Source organism: Podarcis raffonei, chromosome 2 (genome assembly GCF_027172205.1).
Source record: "Podarcis raffonei isolate rPodRaf1 chromosome 2, rPodRaf1.pri, whole genome shotgun sequence".
NCBI lineage: Eukaryota > Metazoa > Chordata > Lepidosauria > Squamata > Lacertidae > Podarcis > Podarcis raffonei.
Window position 1 is genome coordinate 62,871,706 of NC_070603.1, and position 22,347 is coordinate 62,894,052.

General features: G+C 42.4%; 1 protein-coding gene across 3 annotated transcripts in view; it reads right to left on the bottom strand.

Moving 5' to 3' along the window:
* Window positions 1-22,347, bottom strand: part of FLT4 (fms related receptor tyrosine kinase 4) — an 84,305-nt gene that overhangs the window by 45,983 nt on the left and 15,975 nt on the right. For 2 of the 3 annotated variants that reach the window (XM_053376961.1, XM_053376960.1), the window contains exons 2-3: window positions 10,396-10,492; window positions 5,292-5,566 (exon numbers count right to left, since the gene is read on the bottom strand). In XM_053376961.1, coding sequence (XP_053232936.1) covers window positions 5,292-5,566; window positions 10,396-10,492 — 372 coding nt within the window. Of the gene's footprint in view, window positions 1-5,291; window positions 5,567-10,395; window positions 10,493-22,347 lie in introns of those variants that run through there. The other variant, XM_053376962.1, reaches the window with a different exon arrangement.

A 22,347-nucleotide genomic window follows, 5' to 3' on the forward strand; every position in this document is an offset into this window, starting at 1 on the left:
GAACATAGGAAACTGCCTTATATAACAAGTCAGACCATTGGTCTACCTAGCTCAATAAGCTGATCTTCTATTCCCTGAGCCACAACCCTTAAATGCAGAGTTAAAACAAGTATAAACTTGGTAGCAAGCACTTGGAGGAAGGCACTTCTTGCCTTTGTAACAATGACATCCTTGAGAAGTTGGAGAACGGAAGGGAAATTTAAGGTTAGGGTTAGGGTTAGAGACATGATGCAAATTGCAGAAGCTATCCTAGGAGGTCAGTGACAATAAATGTACCTGTCAGGGAACTGCCATCGGAGCTAGAGGCGGAGGCAAGGCTCCAAAGCGATGCTGGAGAAGGGCCCAGCAGGGAGAGAGGCAGCTCATCGGCTGGGGAAGGAAATCAGCGTGACACCAGGGAGAAAGGGGGGCAGATGGGGGAATCGGCGAGAGGGCTCCAGGACTCCTCGCCGGAGACCAGCGGGGAGAGCACGGGTCCTCCGCTGCCCACACCCACCCTGCGCAGAAGACTTCCGCGCAGGGGGAGTAGGCAGAGACTTGACGTCAAAGAACTTCTATGCTGGAAGAGGTTCAAGAAACGCCCACTGATGGATTCTGCTAGCGACTGAAGCAGCCACGAAGTGAAGGGCTGTCCAGACAGAAAAGGTTCAACCAGGCAACCTAGCCAGGAGTGGCGGCAACTTACGCACGAGCAACCCCCTATAACCATTACAGTACCATTCCCCATCCCTTTGACAACTCAGATTTCGGACCACAGTTTATGTACTTATTACATTTATAACTTTCCACTAAGAAGCTCAGGCCAGCATACACTGGTCTTCCTGCCCCGCTTCTTATCCTCACAACAACCCTGTGAGGGAGGTTAGGTTGAGAGATAGCAGCTGGCCCAAGACTCTACGTATAATGAATGAGGTTTTGAACTCAGGTCTTCCTGATCCTAGTCTGACATTCTAACCACGCTGCCTCCCACTGTTCTTCAGAAGTTTGTAACATATACACAAATCTCCAACTTAGGCCCCCGGTATGCTAGCAAAGAGCAAGTTAGCTCTAAACTGAGAGAAGAAACCCATTTCACCATCCTACAATAGTAGCACGAGGTCATGATTGAGACATATTTTCATGGGCAGTGTTGTACATCAGCTTCTTTGCTGCTAAGTGCTCCTGACTAGAGGTTTTGGATTTTATTCCATCTCTGTGTTTTTATATAAATATTCCTCCAGGATGTATTTGAAGAGCAGCCACAGATGTTCATAGCAAAGACCAAGGGCAGATTAGATTAAGAGAGAACTAACATTCATGAGGGGAAATTCCTGCCAAACTTCTAATGCCTCTGGCTATTGTTATTTTGAGTTTGTTATCGGAGAATGATTTATTTTAAAATACCAGCAACAGTTGCTCAGCTGGCAAACCACAGGGGCTCACTATTAATTGCCCATATTATATTTAGACTAGATTCCGAATATCCAAAGTCCATAATCTACACTAATATCCACATAACCCAAAAGCAATTGCAATTCCTCTTTGAACACTGACTCCCTGTTTTCTAAGTATTTGAAGGGTGGACAGTTATGGGGGGACGGGACACATGTAACTTCGTGGGGGACATGCTTAGGAGAAAGAAATGATGTATGCATGTATTTATGCACATGAGAAGAAGCAATGATGAACGTTATTATGGAGGAGAAAGCTAAAGTGTGGCTTTGAGTTTGGGGGCTGAGGTGTGGGGCAAGGACTGGGGGCCAGTGCTGAATGAAGACCCTGTCCATCAGCTTATCGCATCTTATAATTTCAAACATCTGAGGGCCAATTCACCTACTGCTGGAATGGCATCAGGACCACTTCTGCATTCCTGGTTCCCGTGGTGCTCCATGTTTTAACATTCATACAGAGGGGGTCACCTGAGTACCAACACCATTGCCTTCCTCTGAGGTCAATGATGCTGGCAAGGAAAGTTGGTCTGAGCAGCATGGGAGCCTACCATGTGGTTGTGATTCCCAGCACATTTTGGTCAGATATTCTCATCCCAAAGTATAGCAAAAATTAAGACCACCCATGAATGGATTGTTGTGCAAAAGTAAAATCAAATAAGTGTCAATAAGCTGTATTAATATACTGTTGTTTACTTTATAAAGAAAAGCAGCATTGCGGGTGGGGAATTTGGAGAAGAGACCAGGCAAGGCTTAGGGGTTTTTTTCCTTCTCGCTCGTTCCTTCTTTGTTCCAAATTGCCCATGCAGGCACTTTCTATCTCCTTCTCTTTGCAGTTCCAAATGCAAGTTTGCCAGGGGGAACAGGCAATTCGAAGTGTGCAGGGGGAAAGAAGTTAGGAGAGTGATTTGGAGTGGAGAAGTGACAGAGAATGCACAGGTTTCACTTATAACAAAACTGGGCAAACTGTTGGCCCTCTAAATGTTGTTGGACCACAACTCCCATAATCAATAGCCATGCTGGCTGAGTCTGATGGGAGTTGGAGTCCAACAACATCCTGAGGGCTACAGGTTCCCCACCCTGCCTAGTGACATCACAGATGACATGCATCTTCTTGTTGATAATTGTAATGACCACAACTATAGAACTAGAAGTGGCCTGAACTATGTGCCAGGGTAACCAGTATGGAAAGTGCCAGTGATACTTATGTGAGTATTTCTTGCAAGTAAAAGTCCATGTCATTCCATTATAAAATATAATTTCACAAAGGCCCTCAGCCAAGACTCTTAAGAAAATAAGGTGAGGCAGAACACCAGTGGCAAAGTCAGTCACCAATTCAGATGTTATGTTCTGCTTTAATTTCTCATTACTGCTTGTACAGGCAGATTTTTGGCACAGAGATGTAATCGTAATACTGCATTGTCATTTTTTTTTGGTGCTTGCCAATCTGTGTTGAAACAGATAGATATGACCGGCTCACCACAGCACTCTGCACAGCACATGCTTGCTCTTCACTTAGCCACCACAAACCAGATGAATGCATTTTTGTGCTTTAGAATTATTATATCTCATTTTGAAACTCATCCCCAAGTTTACTAGGTAGATGGCAGAACAATCCAAACATGCAATCCACTGCCCTAGAGTGGAAGATGTGCCTCTTCATTTGGCGTGGGTGAGGGGGAGAGCAAACTCTAGTCCACCCACTGGTTCCCCACTGCACTCACTAAAAGCAGTGGGTGGTAGTCAGTGTAAACCCTTAGAAAGGGGTATTATTGTGTGGGGAAGGGGTGAGGGGTCTAATCTGGACCTCTCTGCTGTACCAGTCAAGAGCTAGCACAGCAAAACCCGTCTGGGTATTAGGATTGCTCCTTCAAGTTACACTTTTGATCCTACAAACAGAGTTGGTGAATGGGGACGAAAGGTTAGGACTTGTTTTTTTGGAAAAGTGGAATGCTTTAGAAAGTGTTCTCAGAATCCTACAGCATCTGTGTTTTAAAGAAATCTAGATAATTAATATGTCCTCACAGTCACAAAAATCACAAAGCACTAGTGAGGTCTATATGAACAAGAGAGTCTAGAATTTTTACCCCAGTGCACAATCTTTCCTAATTTTAAACTAAAATTATTCTTGACTGACAGTTAGGACATACTCATTGGATGATTTTAAGGCTTTTAAAAGCAGAAAATGTAGCACATCATGACTTCATTAACTGGCAAAAATCTAGGGAGTTTGGAAGATCCAGCTATATCACACACAAATTATGATTCAGGTGCCAGAGGCAAAACAGTATGCGATTGGGAAAAAGAGAATCTCTGCCTCCTACACCCTCTCTGACTCCAGCACTACAGTTTTTCATCCTTCTCTGCTTCAGTTTTATTCAAAACAGCTCCTGCTTTTCACCCTTCCCTTCCAAACAATTGATTTAATTCCTCTCTTTAAAAAAACAACCAAAAAAACCTAGACAAGGCCACTGCTGTGGTTCTAGGGTGCCATTGAACTAAAAATTCCTGCATTCCAGCCTGACAGAAACATTCACCCCAGGCACCAGTGTAATTGAATCCCCTAGTCAGAGCCTATAATCAGAAATCCCACACAAGAGGATGAATACTGATTTGTTCTCAGCAGAAGACTTGACACCCCTCTTCAACTCCCCTGGATTTAATCATCGTTATGCAGATGAGAGAGGAAACCAGAATACAGAGAAGCATTTGCAGACGTGAAGGATGACCAGGTGCTAGAGATGGGCGTGGGAGGAACCTTTGCCACCTCAGAACTGGTGGGGATGGGGAAACATCAAATTTCTCTTACAGATTCCTCTATATACTCTGGGGTTCCCCCTTCTTATTATTCAATTATTTATTTCATTCCATTTATGAATCACTAGAACAACTCAAAGCAATTTCACCATAGAAACCTAAACAATAAAAACTATTTCATGTATGTCCTCAGCCTCTATCACTTTGTGCTGTGCACCCCCACCATTCCTTACGCCCAGGGCACAGGCAACATCTGAGTAGTCTAGAGCAGTCTTCCCCAACCGGGTGCCCTCTCAATGTCTTCTACACAATAAACTAATAAACACGGTGTGTCTGCATAGGCAGCATGGAGTTTCAGTCATGATGTAGAATTCCTGCTCTCTACTGAAAATAGAAGGACATACTTTCAGGTAAACATTTTGCTGCAAATAGGTTGGGTAGCTGCTATTGCAGCCTCTCTTAACACTGTCCTTCTATCTGATGCACAAAGGTACAGGTGGTGCCCTTCCAGAACAACATATGCGGCTATGTATATTTAATGTAATTCCAGCCCACCTAGATCCTTGGTGTTCAGCTGGCGGTTGGGGTCCACAACTGGGTTGTGGCCTGATCCAATGTGGGCCGAAACAGCAGCAATACTGCCATGCAAATATATGGCACAAAAAGGGAAAAGGAAAAAAAGAATTGGGTCTCCAAATGCATGTTTAGGTTAAAAGTGGGCTCCCTGGGTCTGAAACTACTGACCTAGATAACAGAGAAGCCTTAACAGCATGGTGTAGGAACTCAGTATCAACGTTGCAAATTGACTGCTGTGCCATGATAGAGTAAGTCAGGATAGAGGCAGGCAGGCAGGCAAAACTGCACATGGGCACATCAATCTTACATCATTTGAAACTGTGATAACCTTTCCCTTTCAGAGGACAGTGTAACCTCTGTCTCTTCACAATGATTTTAACTCCAAGTAGCTTTTCCTTAAGCAACCTGCTATGTAATACAGAGTTTCAACAAAAAAAAAATTTTTTTTAAGGCTGTAATGCAGTTTGGCCAATACGTTCTTCCACCTGGAGTTCAATCTGTTTTGGCTGTGCAGGTCTTTTACCCTCTTACCTCTCACAAATACATAGGTGCTGACTGCAGTGGTGCCCTCGATTTTGGCATTGATGTACTTGTAGTAACAGCGGTAGTAGCCCGTGTCGTTAGCCTGAGTCCCTGTCAGTGTCAAGACCTTGCAGTAGGGCTTTGTGTCAGTGCCCTCACAATCCTCTTCCTTGACTGTTTGGACACCGTCGAGACTCACCAACACCACTGAATCGCTCTCCTTCCCAATCTGGACGGTGTCCTCTTGGCCTCCAGGCCACGACCACTCCAGGGGGTGCTGCCCTCTTCACCAGAACAAAAGGAATAACAGAAGCAGAATTAGATGTGTTACTATGGCCTTCGATAAAAGGTATGGCATTCTAAAATTCCTTTACTACTCCATTTCTAATGTCTGCACTGCAAATTTAGGGATTCAGCTGCATTCCTCCTCTAATACAGAATCATAGAATCCACAAGATAGATGTGAATTGTGGCTAACATGTCGTATGTACCCTGCTTTCCAAATCAGTGGTAGGAGCACACTGGATGAAGAGTAAATAGGAATGTGTACACAGCCTAAGTGTGACAACTTCTCACCTGTGAAGAAAGCTTGACCCTTTCTATCTAGCACACTAAGCATGTAGAAGTGAGAAATATTTAGTGTATGATTCTCAGCATTTATTATTATTTATTACTATAAAAACAGCATATATATGGTTGTTGTTTTTTCCAAAAAGTGTCACAAATGTAATGCCACCATGGAGAGAATTACAGAGCTGCAAGATGTCTCATTGCTTTGCAAGCTTCTCCACAGTCCAGCACTTCCAGGGTTAAGCCTGTCTCCCAACTTAGAGGTGGAGAAGGAGAGTGGGCCTGCCCTTGCAATTGTACTGAACCTTGAAGGTTGGTGAGCATTCCCAAAGTACAGTGAAATGTCACAGGCAAGGCCCACTCATCATCTGAGAGGAAGAGGGAAAGTGGTGGTCACTACATTCATCTGATTACAAAGGCTGACAGTCCTTGTGTCATCCAACTCACAGAAGTATCCCAGTTAAAGGCTCCCAGCTTCTAGAGATGCTGATAGTTTGGAAAACTGACAATCCACAACAGCAAAATTCCTCCAGGCACTTTTGCAAGGCAGGCCCATCCTGTTATTTCATGCCACTAATTATATTTGGCTACTGCTTATCTTTGCTGGACTCTGTGTGTGTGTGTTCATATTCCCTCTTTTCTATTGCGGCAATTACAAGACTCCACTGTACAGTCACATTATCAAACTGCAGATAGCAGAAGTTCACACTTCTGTCTGAATGCTGACTGATTAGGTACTTGCTTTATCCATGTTGTACAAAGTAAGGCCTGGTAGTACCAGCTTCTTATGCATCTCTTATTGGAGCTGAGCTGTCAGTTTCCATATGCTCTACTTCTCAGTTCTTGAATAAGAATTGCATGCATCTTTTATATCCTCTCTATAATGAAGCTGCCCAAGGCATGTTTATGTAGGAATTTGTTTTAAATCTTTTTGTTTAATCTAGGGATGCTTGTGAAGTTATCCTCATATGAATTTCTCCAGAGATTTTTCTCCAGGGTTCCAAATTACCTAATCATGTTGGCAGAGCTGCACTGATGAGTTAGTGATTAATTTTCTGGGTTTTTTCCCTGGACTTTCAATGGCTGTGCATTGTTACAGTTTTCACTTCAACATAACCCCCTGCCCCGTTTATTAGTTGCCAGTGTGCAGACACTGATGAAATCATACCACAAAAAGGAATCCTGATGTGACTACTTGAACACATCCAGATTCCTTTTTGTACTGTGGTTTTATCAATGCTCATGTGCCTATATATTCATAGTTGAAACCACAGAACAAAAAGCCTGATGGAAGTATACAATCGCATCGAGACTCCTTTTCATGCTGTAGTGTAATCAATGCACATGTAAGTTTCTTCACATCAATAACTAGCACAGGACAGGTTGAAGATATATGGTACCCCAAAGAGCACAGAAAACTGAACATGTTCAAGTTATGAAACTAATTTGTATAAATTCTCCAAGTAAAAGTGTGAGGCATGTGGAGTGGAATCAAGGTCAGGATGATAACAAAATAGAATGGGGAATATCCAGTCATTCTGGATTCAACGTTTGGACAGGAACTAGCAGTTGGTGCACTGTGTATATTCTACTGCTACTTAGTAAACGAAAACCAGCATCATATTACATGTGCAAACAGGCAAAAACTTCAGAGGTTTGCAGAGAAAGTTGGGATGGTTAAGGTAAATTTAAATGCTGCTCACAAGCAGCAGCCAGAACATTCTTCTTTGAGTTACAACATGGACAAACAAATCTATCTCCAATTCTCCAGTGAAATCTGAGGAGAGCGTTTGCTTCATACTCACTTGAAATAATTATGTTTTATTTCAGAAATCTCCTACTGGCTCCTCTGAGCATCCTCCCAACCATGTTTTCCCCCATGGCCGAGATGTTGCATATTTCTGCATTTCAACTCCCCTGGCTCTCACTAATGTGAACCATGTCCATTCAGGATGGTCTATGCTCCAGAGGAGAGACTCTGAGGCACAGCTGGGCAAGATTAAAGACGTCTGAACAAGTAGGAATTTGATTCAAATTAAGCAGCTGTTGCAGGGAGAAGGTAGTGGAGATGGCGGTACTAGGTAAGTAAGAATGATATGGTAAATCTCCTTCTTGGTGAAACCATTTTGCCCACAAGGCTATTTTCCCCATGTGCCCTACAGCTTGACATCATAGACAACATTTAGATGTGGAGCAAGTAAAGAGATGCAGCTCCCTACTGAAAGCACTGTTTGCATGCAGCACTGACCAACTGTGTCCACACACCCCTGAGCCATTGTCCTCGCTGTTTGCTTTCAAATCACCCAGATAGAACAAGCAGGGTTTGCAGGGATCTTGGTCTGTGGAGTTGAGGCACCAGAGACTGAACTTCTACATGCAATGCATGAGCTCTACCACTGAGCTATGGCTCTTCCACATCACTGAAAGTTAATGAAAAATGCGGAAGCTGAACTTTGGGGGAGGTAAGTGTTGGTGGGCAGGATAGCCATGCTATTGATGAAGGATATGGGCCCCATTCTTTTCCAGATCTGTTGACCAGCTTTAAGTTGCATTGAATATGTGGTCTGGAAGCAGGAGATAGGAATACTTCCTTCCTGCTGTTTTCATCCTAGCATGAGGCGGGTTTCTGGTCATATCCCCCTTGGGATTTAAAGATGAGCTGGCTCAAAACAGAGTTAACTGCTATTTGGGAAGATTCCCTTGGATAACTCAAAGAACAGATCAGCCTCTTTGCTTTGGCAAGGGCAGCTTTGCACATAAGAGCTCAGACTGGAAATAAGACACTTTCCTGCTCCCTGTAAGCCTCTGTCAGATAAATAAAGCTATAACCTTAGCATAGCACCTTAAAGACCAACTAAGTTAGTTCTTGGTATGAGCTTTCGTGTGCATGCACACTTCTTCAGATACACTTCAGAAATTTGTTTGTTTGTTTGTTTTGAGTATGGCAGACCAACACGGCTACCTTTCTGTAACTGGAACTATGGAAGGCACCACATTGAGCCGCATGAAATGGAAGTCCATCAACCTCACCAAGAAACTTGCACAGGTACAGACTGATATCTTCTTTCTTACTAAATGCAAGAACCTGGACATTATACCCAAGGGTCTTAGAATTAAGAACCCTCTACAATCCACGTATCCCACTAGTGTATCTGAAGAAGTGTGCATGCACACGAAAGCTCATACCAAGAACTAACTTAGTTGGTCTTTAAGGTGCTACTGGAAAGAAATTTGTTTGTTTGTTTGTTTTGAGTATGGCAGACCAACACGGCTACCTTTCTGTAACTGGAACTATGGAAGGCACCACATTGAGCCGCATGAAATGGAAGTCCATCAACCTCACCAAGAAACTTGCACAGGTACAGACTGATATCTTCTTTCTTACTAAATGCAAGAACCTGGACATTATACCCAAGGGTCTTAGAATTAAGAACCCTCTACAATCCACGTATCCCACTAGTGTATCTGAAGAAGTGTGCATGCACACGAAAGCTCATACCAAGAACTAACTTAGTTGGTCTTTAAGGTGCTACTGGAAAGAAATTTGTTTGTTTGTTTGTTTTGAGTATGGCAGACCAACACGGCTACCTTTCTGTAACTGGAACCTTAGCATAGTTGCTGCTCTGTCCTTGGGAGGAGGCAATGAAGGAAGGGTTTTACCCAACAGGCTTAGGATAAGGGCATATGTGCAAAAAGGTAAGTGGGTACATAGTAGGTTGGAGATGTGCACTCAACCATACTAAATTATGCTACATTTTTAAAGGTGCAGATCAGGGTTTCCTGGGGAAGAAAAGAACAGGCAACACAGGCTTTAGGTTGAAGGAATCTGTGGAAAGTGCAGCTACATGACCACATTGCCTGTGCATGCTGGAACGGGCACTAATTTTTAGGTCCTGGCTGCATGGTTGCCTGCCACAGCAAAGACCTACAAACCTAATTCCTGTTCCTTCCAAGTAAACTGCTGGAAAGCATGCAGTACTAAGATGGGATTGCTCTTTGTAATGATTATACACCTTTAAAAGCCCTTTTCATTTCCTAAGTGAATTGCTATGTGGGCTGTTCAAGACTCTTTCAGCATGCAGAGTGAGTTGCAATGTTCTTTGGCACTCAGCCATTGATAATATATGCCCTCGAACTTGCTTTTATTGTTGCTTTTTTGAATTTTGGAGCTCAGGTGAAAATAATACTAATTCCATGCATTTTCTTAAAAGCCTGCTAAAATCCATTGGTCAACTATTACTATAAGCCCTCAAGTGTCTGTAATCAGTAAATGTGGAGGTTGTGATCATAATGTATAGTGTTCCCCCTGATTGTATAATAGGCTATGATTGACAGTTCTTGGCTGCCCTGACCCAGTATTCCCCCATCACAAATGGAGAGCCACAATTCTGTCCCAAGTATTCAAACCAGTCAACTTAAGTTCAGCTTTTCCACCAGTCCAGAAACCAGAAAGAGGTTTCCCACTGAGTGTCTTTGAAAGGTCTTTCAGAATCTTTGGCACAACAGCTGGCAACTGTGAAAGGCACTGTTCTTTTAATCTTACCTGCAAGTAATATTCAGTGTGTCCTTAGCGTTGATCACGTATTCGTCTTCTGTGATGCTGAGTGTGGGTGGGGTCATAGAATAGCCACTCACTAGATCTAGGGAGAGAAAGAAACAAGTTCATAGTACAGAACAACAGTCACTCATTATTATCTACTCTAGTAGTTCTATCAATCATCCATCATGAGCTAACTACGTTTGATATTTCAGGTTTGACTAATTTTTTTTATTCACTTTTATATGTGTTTTTATATTGTTGTTTTATAGGTTTTAGGTTGTGTTTTTGTTTTTGTTTCAGTGTTGTAATTATACATTGTTCTTTTTTAGGGCTTATCCACACTTACCTTTGGCCAAACTGCAGGAGGCAGTGGAAGACAGGAGTGCTTGGCGTGCTCTGGTCCATGGGGTCACGAAGAGTCGGACACGACTAAATGACTAAACAACAACACACTTACCTTTGGCCATGCTATTTCCAGGCACAGGTCCACACTTAAAAGATCAGTGTCTGCGTGTTTTGTTTTTGTTTTTTGCCCCAAACTAGAGAAGGGAAGGCCGGGGAAAAACCTGGAAAACCAGGTTTCCCCCCTGTTTTTTTCCAAACTGGAAAAAAACAAAACGGCTTTGGGCGGAAAAGGGAGGGGCTGGTCCCCTCCCCCCAATTTTTCTTCCCCACCCCAGGCCTTCCCATCTCTACCCCAAACCTACTCTTTAGTGCTCAACTGGAGCAAATGTCCATTTGGATTGCCATTTGCTCTGACTGAGTTTTTAAGAGTGGGAGGGGGAAACTGCAGAGCAAAAAAAAAAAAAAACGGTGCTCAGACACAGAGCTTTAAAGCGCAGATTGTGTCTGGAAAGAGCAGCAGAAAGGTAAGTGTGGATAAGCCCTTAGGCTGCACAAAACTTAAAGAGGTGTTTTTTTAAAAGTGTTTTATAAATAGAAAATAAATTAACATTGGAGGAAACACTTAGTAGTAGTATATCAAGATTTGCTTCACGAGTTTCAGTCTACTGGTTACGGGCATCCTGCAAAGGCAGGAAAGATCTGTCACCTTAAATTCACACATTCTCTTTTACAAAAGGAGAAAATATCTGTAAGCACTTGAACTTATGTTGATTCATATCCCAGTAACACTTTTGACTGCTACTTTAATGAATGAGTTAAGCAGTGCAATATCCCCTTACAGTATTAATAAATGATAAGAAATAAATCACACTTCGAACATCTATATACATGGTGCTTTATAAGTAAAACAGTATTTGTTTTTCAGAAGCACCATGGCCAGAGGAACTTAAAATATTTGCATTCCTTGGCCGCTTCATCTTATATGCTTACAACCACAGTGGGATGCTGAGGGGGACGGCAATCAGGAAGAGAAAGGGCATGCTCCCCCGGGCTAAATTAGAATCTGGGAAAGCAGGTAAGAGGAATACCAGGGAATCAGAAGAGAAAAGGCATTTGGGGAGCAATTTCCCACAGGCGGCTGAGAAACGTGCACGGCAGCACCCAGGTCATAAGAATGACCTGTCCAAAACCTAGTTTTGTGTAGACATCCTTGCTCCTTTTAATTGTTTTACACTTCCTTCCTGCCAAGAAGCCACACAGACTGTAGTCATTTGACTAGGTATATCTTTAGAAACTGGGCTGGCATCAGCAGTCTCGAGCTTCTATCTCTGCCGGACATGCTTGTCTCCCAACCATGCTTTTCCTGTAGTAGCGGCCGGAGTAATAGGAGTAATAATGGGAGCGACAGGAGCCACAGCAGCAATACAGAATGGCAGGATGGGGGTGGATCCGTCACATCCCACTCTCAAGTTTCTTATTGTGGCTTCCCCCCTGCCCCACTTTGCTCACAAAATTTAGAACCATGATTTCTAAAGTGTGAAGAAACTTCCAGAAGGAAGGGTGGCGGTGGAGGGAACACGCATCACCCTATTGCTAGGGTGGGCTATATTTTAGACAATGCTCAGATTCCCTCCATTCAGAAAACTTTACAGCAGTTGACAAGGACCCAGATGCAACAAGTGGAAGTTATAGCACCTCCACTGTTCATTTCCCACAGTGGGCATAGGTAGGTCCAGAGGGGCCAATGAATGGTCTGAAAGCACATGATGCTCGGCAGATCTGAGTCAGATCAGCGCTCTGATAGGTCAACCATCGGCCTTGGCATACAAGTACCTGGACACTTGTCAGATACATAGTTGTGCTGGTAACATAGCTACTACAGAGGCCTAGTCTTAGGTGGTGGACTACTTAGAGGTCAAAATAGTAGAGAAAGCTTTGATCAGTGCATTCAGCTCAGGAAGTGTCCTTAAGCACCAGGAGCCAATACTTGTCATAGGTGGATGAGTTTCTGACTTCTAGTTTTCAGAGGTTCTTTCCCCTATGGAAAACGTTCACTGTGCAAAACCATTGAGGTAGCATCCTTTATGGTGGCTTCCAAAAAAGCAAAACATGTAAAGTAAAGCAAGAATACACCCTCAGTGGTGCACTTAGCACATGGCCACTCAGCAGCAACCAATGAACTGTAATAAGAGAATAATGAGATGGAGAATCAGAGCAAGACTGAGCATCCATGTACATCACGCACAAGGCTGCATGTGAGTATGTGAGATGGAGAGATGAAAGATAATGTAGATGGAGAAGACACTGAGCTGAGAGGTCTGTCCCTATATACATGCATTTTCCCACCACTAACTTTAAAGGAATCAGGGTCACGGTTACAAATTTTTATTGCCTTCTGCTTTTTGAAGTTCTTCTGGCTTTCATTTTCACCACGTTAGTCAAGAGGAAGGGCTTTAATTTTTTTTTAATGGTTAACTTGTGTCTTTCATTCCTCATATCATTCCTCAATTAAAGCCACACCCAAATCCAGCCCCTGACACTCCAATGGAGTTAGTGGCCTGAACTGTTAGGCCCTGAAGCTAAAAGCAAGAGGAACGCACTGCTCAGTTGAGCAAGCGTAGTCTTGGCTCCTAGTATCTGGAGGCTTTGTTCTGTCTGCCAAGCTACACATCTAATTTTCAGTATTGTAGATTTTTGAGCTTTGTGAGCATTCTGACATGTGCACGCAACTCCTGCATTCCCACCTCATTTCAATGTGAAGATGACAATGGCCATGTGCAATGAGGATGTACATGGAGTATTACCCCTCTCACAGAAGTGCATACAGAACACCACGTACATCAGAAACTCTCTTAGTGCAGACCCAGGTCATTGAGCCCGAGTTTCTGCAGCCTCCACCTGCCATGAATTACTATGGGCAGGACTTGGCAGCAACAGCAGAGGATATGTTCTATGTTTATGATAATATTTTATTCTATTGTTAATTATGATGTTTTAAATGTACATTTTATATTTGACTTCCTTTAGTAATGCTTTCTTTTGAAATGGTTAATTTTTTTGTGAACTTTGCTATGCTAAATGTGTTTTCTGTAGTTGACCCCCCTCACAATGTTTTATATTGATATCTTTAAAATAATATTTTAGTTTCCTGTTAATTATGTCACTTTTAATGTATACTTTATATTTGACTTTCTTTAGTAATGTTTATTCTGGATGGTTTTATTTGATGTTTTAATGTGTTGTAAACCGCTTTGAGATTTTTCTGTAAAAATATAAAGCAGTATAGAAATGAAATGAGAAATAAATATTAATGACATATATCTAGAAGTAGTTGGAGTGTGAAGTTGGCTGTGATGCAGTGTACATGAAACACCTCCCCAGTCTCTTCTCAGGCAAGGGTACATTTTGAGGTGCAGAATGGGGATTCAGTCCTTGTGAACATAAATAAATAATTCCCTCCATAGGAAAGCCTGGGGTGCTCATGCAAATCATTTTTATGAACATGAACAAGTCTATGTGGCTTGAGCACATGTAATACATGCTTGGCTGCTCACAAAACTAGATCCTTTCCCTGGACATGAAGATTCCTAGTTCAAGCCCTGCATCCCTGACATTGAGATGGAATTGCAAATGGAAGATGGGAACCTGTTCTAAACTTGCAGTGCAGGATGAAAGAAAACAAAATGACTGAGTGGGAGTAAGGGAAGAGGTACAGTTAGAAAGGGTTAAGCATCTTTTTTCTCCCTGAAGCTATCACTTAACAAAACAGTTAGACTGAAAAGACAGAAGGGGTGGGGAAAACTTTTGGATGTTGTACAAAAAATGTGTTCTGTGTTAATGAAAATAAATGAAAGCATTTTTGTGAAATCCCATGAAAATATAACCATTTTGAAACAAAAATAATTCCGATCCGCCCTGAATACAAATCTTTATATCCAATTTACTGCTGGACATATCTGCCTCCAGTATAAATTCTGGGCTCCAGATGGCTAGACACTATTGACACAGGAACAATTTCACTGTCCCTCAGTAGATGTTTAGAGGTGTTCTGAGGAGAATCATAACAGGGACTGAAATCAGTGTACTAAGGGCTTGAGGACACCCCCCCCCCATTGAAGCAGGACATTATCACTATATAATGAGAGACCTCCTTGCCTCTAAAACATGGGTCACTGCAGCTGCATCCTAAACAAACTTACTGAGATACAAGCCCCATTACTTCTGGGTAAACATACATAGGATTGCATTCAATGTGTGTGTGTATTAGGGAGGTAATTGGTTCTGAAGGATGACAGCTCTAAGTGTCGTGGGTTAAGTATCCTCTAGAAACCTATGTGAAATGTCTTGCTTTCTCATATTTAAGGCACAACACCATCTTTCTTTGCACACTAAACCTTTCTCTATGCTTCCACAAATTTTGCTGCTGGGGATTCTTTGTTGGTGCTCTCAAAGAGCGGAGCTACATCAGCAGGAAGATGGGGAAACTGCAGATGTAACTGTGTCACTCATGGCTCTCTTGCGAAACAGCTCCCCTCCTTACGAATGCTGGGATTTATTTATTTATCTAACACATTGTTAGAAACAACGTCCCTGCCAGCAACTAACCCATGTTGCTTCCTTTAGGTAAAGGCAAAACACGCAAACAATGGTTGGGGCAGAGATAGGTGCTCCTCTGTTCTGCTCATGAGAACTGATCAGAGGGCTGGGCACAAATATTGTCCCGTGGAACTGGGTGGAGGATACAAGGAAGGATGCAAAATAACAAAACCTGAAGACACCTCTCTTAGCTTTATGACCTGTTAGGCAACAGCACTATACTAGGGTTGCAGGGGGTGGGAGGGGAAGAGAAAGAAAATGTACAGTCTGTGCAGGTTTAGGTTCTGGGATTCCTGCAGATGTATCCTGTCTGAGGCTCTCCACAAGTACAACAGGAAAAGGAACAAACTATCCTTTGGAATACACCATAAACTGCATTTATTGTACTTGGGGGGGTGGAATGCGGGAAACATAGGATGACAGTAGTATTGACCAGTCATCTTGGAACCCCCCCTCCTATCAATGTGTCCTACATTCCTTGATTCATCTTTTGTTCCCTTTTAACTGCTGTCTCTTGCCGTAGTAAAAAGGAGCTTTCAAAATAAGTTACTGACAATCATAATTGCTGCTCTAGGTACATTGCCTTTGTAATAATCTGGAAAAGCACATGTTATAAGTCAGGCTTGTTATTCTGATTCCACATCTGGATGGTTGGCCCTGTTCTTGAGCATCCTGGCACCTCATTCTTAAGTAATGAGCTTGCATGTTTTATCTTCTCCCCTCCCATGCTTGGCTTCAAATAAGACTTCCTGGTTTGTTAAGCCATGGTTTACCGTGATGTCAAGCTGGGAAACTGATTTAAGTGCTCCCTTCAGGATAAGTTTCTGAATTCAGACATCACAGGAAACTATGTCTTAACAAACCAGGAAAGTTCTTCTGCAGCTAAACACACAAGAAGAAGAAGAGGGAAGGTTTCAGAGCAGGGAGTGGTAGAGCTTTTCACTCATTCCTACACCAGTGAATCATGGTTTCTTGGGCTGTAAATATAACATTTTAAATTGAACCAGTAGCAACTAAAGATGTAATGTTGCATTGGAGGAAGGACCAAACCAGATGCATGCGTGTTTATAGCATTCATGCTTGCCAGTTTGGCTCTAAAGTGATAAACCCTACAAGAATCAAGCCTGTTCTTGCCTTATTCTCTATGCTCTGCTGCTTTAAAACTTTTTCCCCTTCAGCCTAGTTCTGATACCAGAAGTAAGCTGGCTGGAGGGGAAAGAACATTAAAGCAGCAAAGTATGTGGAGTAAAGGAGAGGGCAGGTTTTGTTCCTGTTATCAGATTAATCATTTGATAACTGGGGAGACAGCATCCTACTTAGCTGAGCTACTTGGATCAGCTCAAGAAAGGGGACTGCGAGACTTGACCAAGGGTGCCCCTCAGGCGAAAAAAGGTGACCATCTCTGCTCTAAAACAAGAAGCCCCTTAAAATGATGGTTGTCTGGCAACAACTGGATGCTTGAGCGCATTTCAGAGGGTTGACAGCAATCTTTGGGTAGTCATTTTGCTGTTACATTCACAGCTTTGGAAGTAAACACAAAGGCAGGATCTGATCCTCAAATTCAAAAATCCCTTCTTCCAGATTCATTTGCAACTCTATTCCCTCTAATCCAAAATCACCACTTTGTATAGACACTTTGTATAGTTGACCCCACCAGGTTGAAATTCTCACTGGTGCCTGCAAAGGCACAACAAGCCCCTCCAGACAGTTGATTTTCGCAGGGAGGTCTGCTATGAAATGGCAGCTGACTGACATGCAGATGGTTTGTGTCTCAAGTAAAACCCCAAGGTGTGAAGGAGATACTCCTGCTAGACTATAATGCCCTTCCTCTCTCTCCAAGATTTATATGCTGTGACCTTCATCCTTTGGGTTTTTTCTCCAGAGCCTCATGGAGGAAACCAAGTGAGCTCACAGGCATACATGATGACGAGTTAACATATAGCATCCATGCAGCTGTAAAAAGTATGAGTCATTGTGTCTCATATGTGCATATATTATTCTAATATTCACATACTATTAACCTGGAGAAAGAATTAGTGTAATTAAAAAGGCATGCAGCAACTCCAGTAATATTTGTTTTCTCAAGATGGTTTCCAAGAGAGCTGGCAGCAGGATAGTAAAATAAACACCACTGGATTGATGGGACATTGAAAAAGGAAGCAGGATTCTGTAGCCGCTGACACCTTGTCTATTTCTGGAAAACTGGGTTTCCTAGTCCTATCCTTGATCTTTCAGTTTATGGTTTTTAAAGGGGCAAACTGCAGACAAGGGTCTTTATCCAAAGTGGATTCATTGTCTGCCATTGCTTAAATGTACTTGTCACCAAACGTCTTCTATTAATTGAGATTGTTGACTCAAGATATCTTGTGCATAACCATATCATTATTGGCATGTTTCCATTCCTCTTTATTCTTGATATGGATAGCTCATTGCTGGGAAAGGGGGGGTAATTTCCCTAAAACAGCATTTGTTAATGATTGCAACATGCATAATCAGAAAGAGTCCTCGGTGTACTGACAGGTTAGCAACAAGATTTAATGGTCCAGTTACTTTTTTTTGTTCACTGTAATTTGTTTTTACTAAAACAAAGGAAGGGGGGGAGTGAACATCCCACCTATGTTTTTAGTTGATTTTTAACATTACAGAAAACACCCATGAGAACTAAACAATACCAAGATATGCACAGGTCATGAGTTGTAAAGAGAGAGAGAGAAAATGCACAATTGAGTTCTTTCAGGGGTACCTGTGGCTGTGTTAAGTTTGTGCAGCAAAAGCAAAAAATCTTGTAGCACTTTTAACTACAGTATTAGCAAAAGCTTGCATGGCCCACACTCCACTTCATCAGTTCATGAAAGCTTAAGCCATGATACATTTATTCCTATCTTTGAGGTGCCACAATACTTTTTTGATTTTTTCTGGAATCAATCTTGTGGTTGGGGTTCTGTCTCTTTTAAAACATGCTGTTACTTTTTCACAAGCCCCTCGTGTAACCCTTACTACTCTAACCTACATAAGGGAACTCAAACAGATTTATCTGCAATGTTGTAAATGAAGATCTTAAGAAACCACCTGAAAATGTAACAGCTGCAATATTTATTATGATAAGCAAATCTCATTTTTTAATTTTCATATGGGTGGCAGAGAAATCCGTGAATATCAATCTGAAATCCTCCAATGGGGCCAAATTTTTACTAATGCTGTAGTTGGAAGTTTGGATTATCATGTTTTTCCTCAAGGGCACCATTTCAAATTTTGGTGGTAGAAGTGGGGATAAAGTTCATAGCAAACTTCAAGTCCTCATATTGAATATATTCAACACCAAGTTACAAAGAAGCATTGGACTTTCACAGAGATATTGATGATAAATGATTATGTAGTCATGAGAGAAGGGGTCTGCTTCCTCCTGCCCTCCCTAGGCAGTACCTATTTTTCTATTCATTTGATTCCTTGGACTTACTGTGGAACATTCAGATTGCTCAGTCATAGCACAGTTTCTTTGCAATTATTCTGTGCCACTGCTCTTATGCCACTTGATGCATGAGTATATTCTTGATGCAACTTGATGCTTATTGCAAGCAGAAACTGATATACATTTGCCATGGATTGTAGGACTGTGCCCACACTGGCATCGTAATGCAGAATCTGCTACAGAAATTCATGCAAACACATAGTTTGCATAGTGCTTTATGATCTGTGACTATTTGTCCTTTACAACCTGGTTATGTGTATGAACCAGAGGAGCCGACTCCAAGGGGCCAAAGTCCCTTCGCCCCCCAATAAAAGATTTGAGGGGGCTGCCCCCCCAAGTTGATGGACATTGCCATTCAAATGGTGTGTGCGTGCCATGTCTTGTGATTGATTATGTGGGGCGGAGTTTATCTGACACACGCTTCCCAATATCTTATTCAAGTTGGCCCTCCTGGACTATGAACCCTTACCCCACAGCATAACATTGGCCAGTGACTAGTACATATCAGAAACACCCTTTGGCAAACTGAGAGGTGAGTAAAACAATTGTTCCTTACTGGTCCAAGGATGTTGGCAATTTATTGCAATTTGCCAAAGGCTAATTGTGTGAGTGGCTTACACAGAATTCTTCCTTTGTCCTTCCTGGTTATCCCCTGCCCTTTATTATAGGAGCCTTTGGATTTTCTTTTTTTATGATCAATTTCTGCCTTTCTGTGCTTATCTTCTAAACACTACGTTCCTACCCATGAGCAGCAGATGATATGTGCTGGTTCCCAGTTTGTTCCCAGTGCTCTTGTTGCATGTGCATGTTATTCAGGGAGGGGGCAATTCCATAAAGTCAACCCCTGGCTGCATGACTGTGTCCCCAGCTCCACATACCTATCATCACTCAGCTGCCACAGCTCATGACAGCTCAGTCTAAGAAACTTTCACACTTAATTCCATTTATGCACTCTGCAGTTTCGAAAACAGGTGTTTGGTCAGAGCCAGAGGGATACGGACTCTTTGTTTTGCTAAGTGGGAAGATCACAGAAGCAAATGGGAGCTGTGTAGAATTTCAAAGCTGAGGATGAAATACTCAAGACCTTTCAGAGCCATTTTTAAAAGCTTCCCTTCCTGCCAGCAGGAAATCCTCTCCTGCATCCTCATCCCTAAGTCTCAAAATGCTTCAGCATTTTTTGCACTTCCCTTTGCCTCCCTCTTGGAGGATTTGGCAGATCTGCTGATTCACAGAGTTTCCTCTCAGTGAAGTATTTAGTCCACACTATGCCCTTTGTGCTGACTCCCTTTCCAGTCTGATAATAACTGAAACCATGGGCTGGTTTTGTGACAGGCTTAGAAGAGCAAGCCCTAATTACGGCATTCTTCAAGTCCACTTCACCCTTCTGATTGAAATAACACAGGCGGGGTTAGGGAACAGGATCTGGTCAGCCACATCTTTGGCTCCCACACTCATGTGGGCCACTCTGACAAGTGAGCAGGGGCACCCACTTGTCAATCACCTGACCCAGCTTCAAAGGAAAGAATTGGGCAAGTGCTCTAAGTGTGATCTCAATTCTTTCCTTTCTTCTTTTGCAGTCTGGTATTGAACTCAAGTCAAGCTGCAAAGGAAGATCCAGAATGAAAACAGGGCTTGCAGGCACTGCCCATCAGTTGATCTGCACTGGATACAAACCTGATTTTCAACAGGGATCAGCAGCACTTAGGAATTCATGAATGCAGCCAATCCTAGCAGAGTTAGCAGCTGCCACTGATCCGCGGAAGATTTATTTTATTTTAATTTTTTTTATTTAGACATTAGTTCTATACTTGCCATCGACCAAATCCTCTGGGAAGTTTACAAAACTTAATATATATATATTTTTTTAAAACCCAAAACAAAATGCAATAAAAAATAAGCTAAAACAAATAATGTCTATGCTATTTTACAAAATTCAGCATAAAACCAACACAGAGAAGTATAACATCACTTTAAACCAGCTTTAATCATTCAGAATTGAAAACCCACCAGAGCATTTAATTGAAAGGCCTGGGAGAATAAAAAGATCTTCACCTGGTGCCAAAAGATCCTACCAAGTACCAACTGAGCCTCTCTTAGGAGGACATTCAACACTACACCACCCCCTCTCTCCCGCCCCCCCACTTCTTTTCTTCCCAACCCTATACTGCATATAACGCCAGTGTCTCACAACAAATCTAACTGATCTGTAGAAAACACAACCTCACAGTCAGCAGATGGTGGGGAAATGGGAGGTGCAAGAATCAGCTTTGGCCTAGGGAATGGAATCCATTTTAAAAAAATAACACGGGAAATGGCATTTCCCTTCTCAAGCCTCCTTCTCCCCCTGGTTTGCCTCCAAGTGGATCTCTGAGCATTTCCAGATATTAGTGAATAAGTTGGCAGCCAACTCAATGTCTAGACGGCCTTTGGGGTTTGTTCCTTGTGTCAACAAGAGTAGAGGTTACTGCTGACTAGTGATGTCAGCACCAGAAGTGTCAGGACGAGGCCACAGATTTTGTCTTCCTGGTTCAAAGTGTGTGCGTTCTTCCACTTCTCCTTTGCAGATGTAGTGGCAGGAATTGTACCTCCACCCTGTCCTGCACCAAATCATTTTTCTATAAACACAAAGTTGGTCCACACAGACAAACACCTTCCAAGGATTTATTTCAGACTTTAACAGCCACAGCTGCCCCAAAGTGGTCTCACAAAATAGAGCTACATTTATAATTAGGGGGCAAAAAAGAGGTAAAACCAACAGCACAATAGTGATGCTACTTGATAGGTACATTTGCTAAAACAGTATTGTATCACAATTTCAGGAAATATAGCTATCAAGCTACAGTTCTAGCTACCATTGTGAACCTATAAAGATCTACATTGTTTGGGCGGTAAATGCCATAAGCGGAAATAAAAGACAAACAGGGCTCCATTCACTATGGCTGCTTCCACAACTCCTGTCAGGTAATCAACAACAGCAAGTACTAATTCAAGCCCATCACTCTTGTTCCCCATCTCCTGTACTGCTTCCTTCACCTGTCCACCACTGCCTCCACCTAGAGACCATTAACAAAGCAGCCTGCAGCCAGCTTTCCATTTCAGTAACCCAGATACTGATGCTTTCTGTAGCAATCAGGAAGAAGAGGCAGTGGGAGAAGGCAAGGTAGTGAGAGGGAAGGGGCAAGGCTGGCAGGCTTGGACCAGAGCTCAGTTTGTTGATATGCTTGTTTGACTCCAGAGCAACTTTTTTCTCTGCAGTTTGATTGGTCAGCCAAGCTAGCTGACTTCTTGATGGTGCCCTCCATGTGTCGGATTGATACACTTAGGGCTACTAGTCTGATGTACCCTATGTTGACTCCCCAACTCTGAAGCTTGCTTCCACACACAAAAATGTTTCTGGGATGCTGTAAGTTTCAACAAATACAGATAAGAATGAAGACAGGTTTATTCTAACCATGTTACTTATACATTTTTAGTTTATTTTAAAGAATAGATACGGAGATATACAGTGAACTGTTCTGAGTCGTAGCAAGCGAGGAAAATTTTCA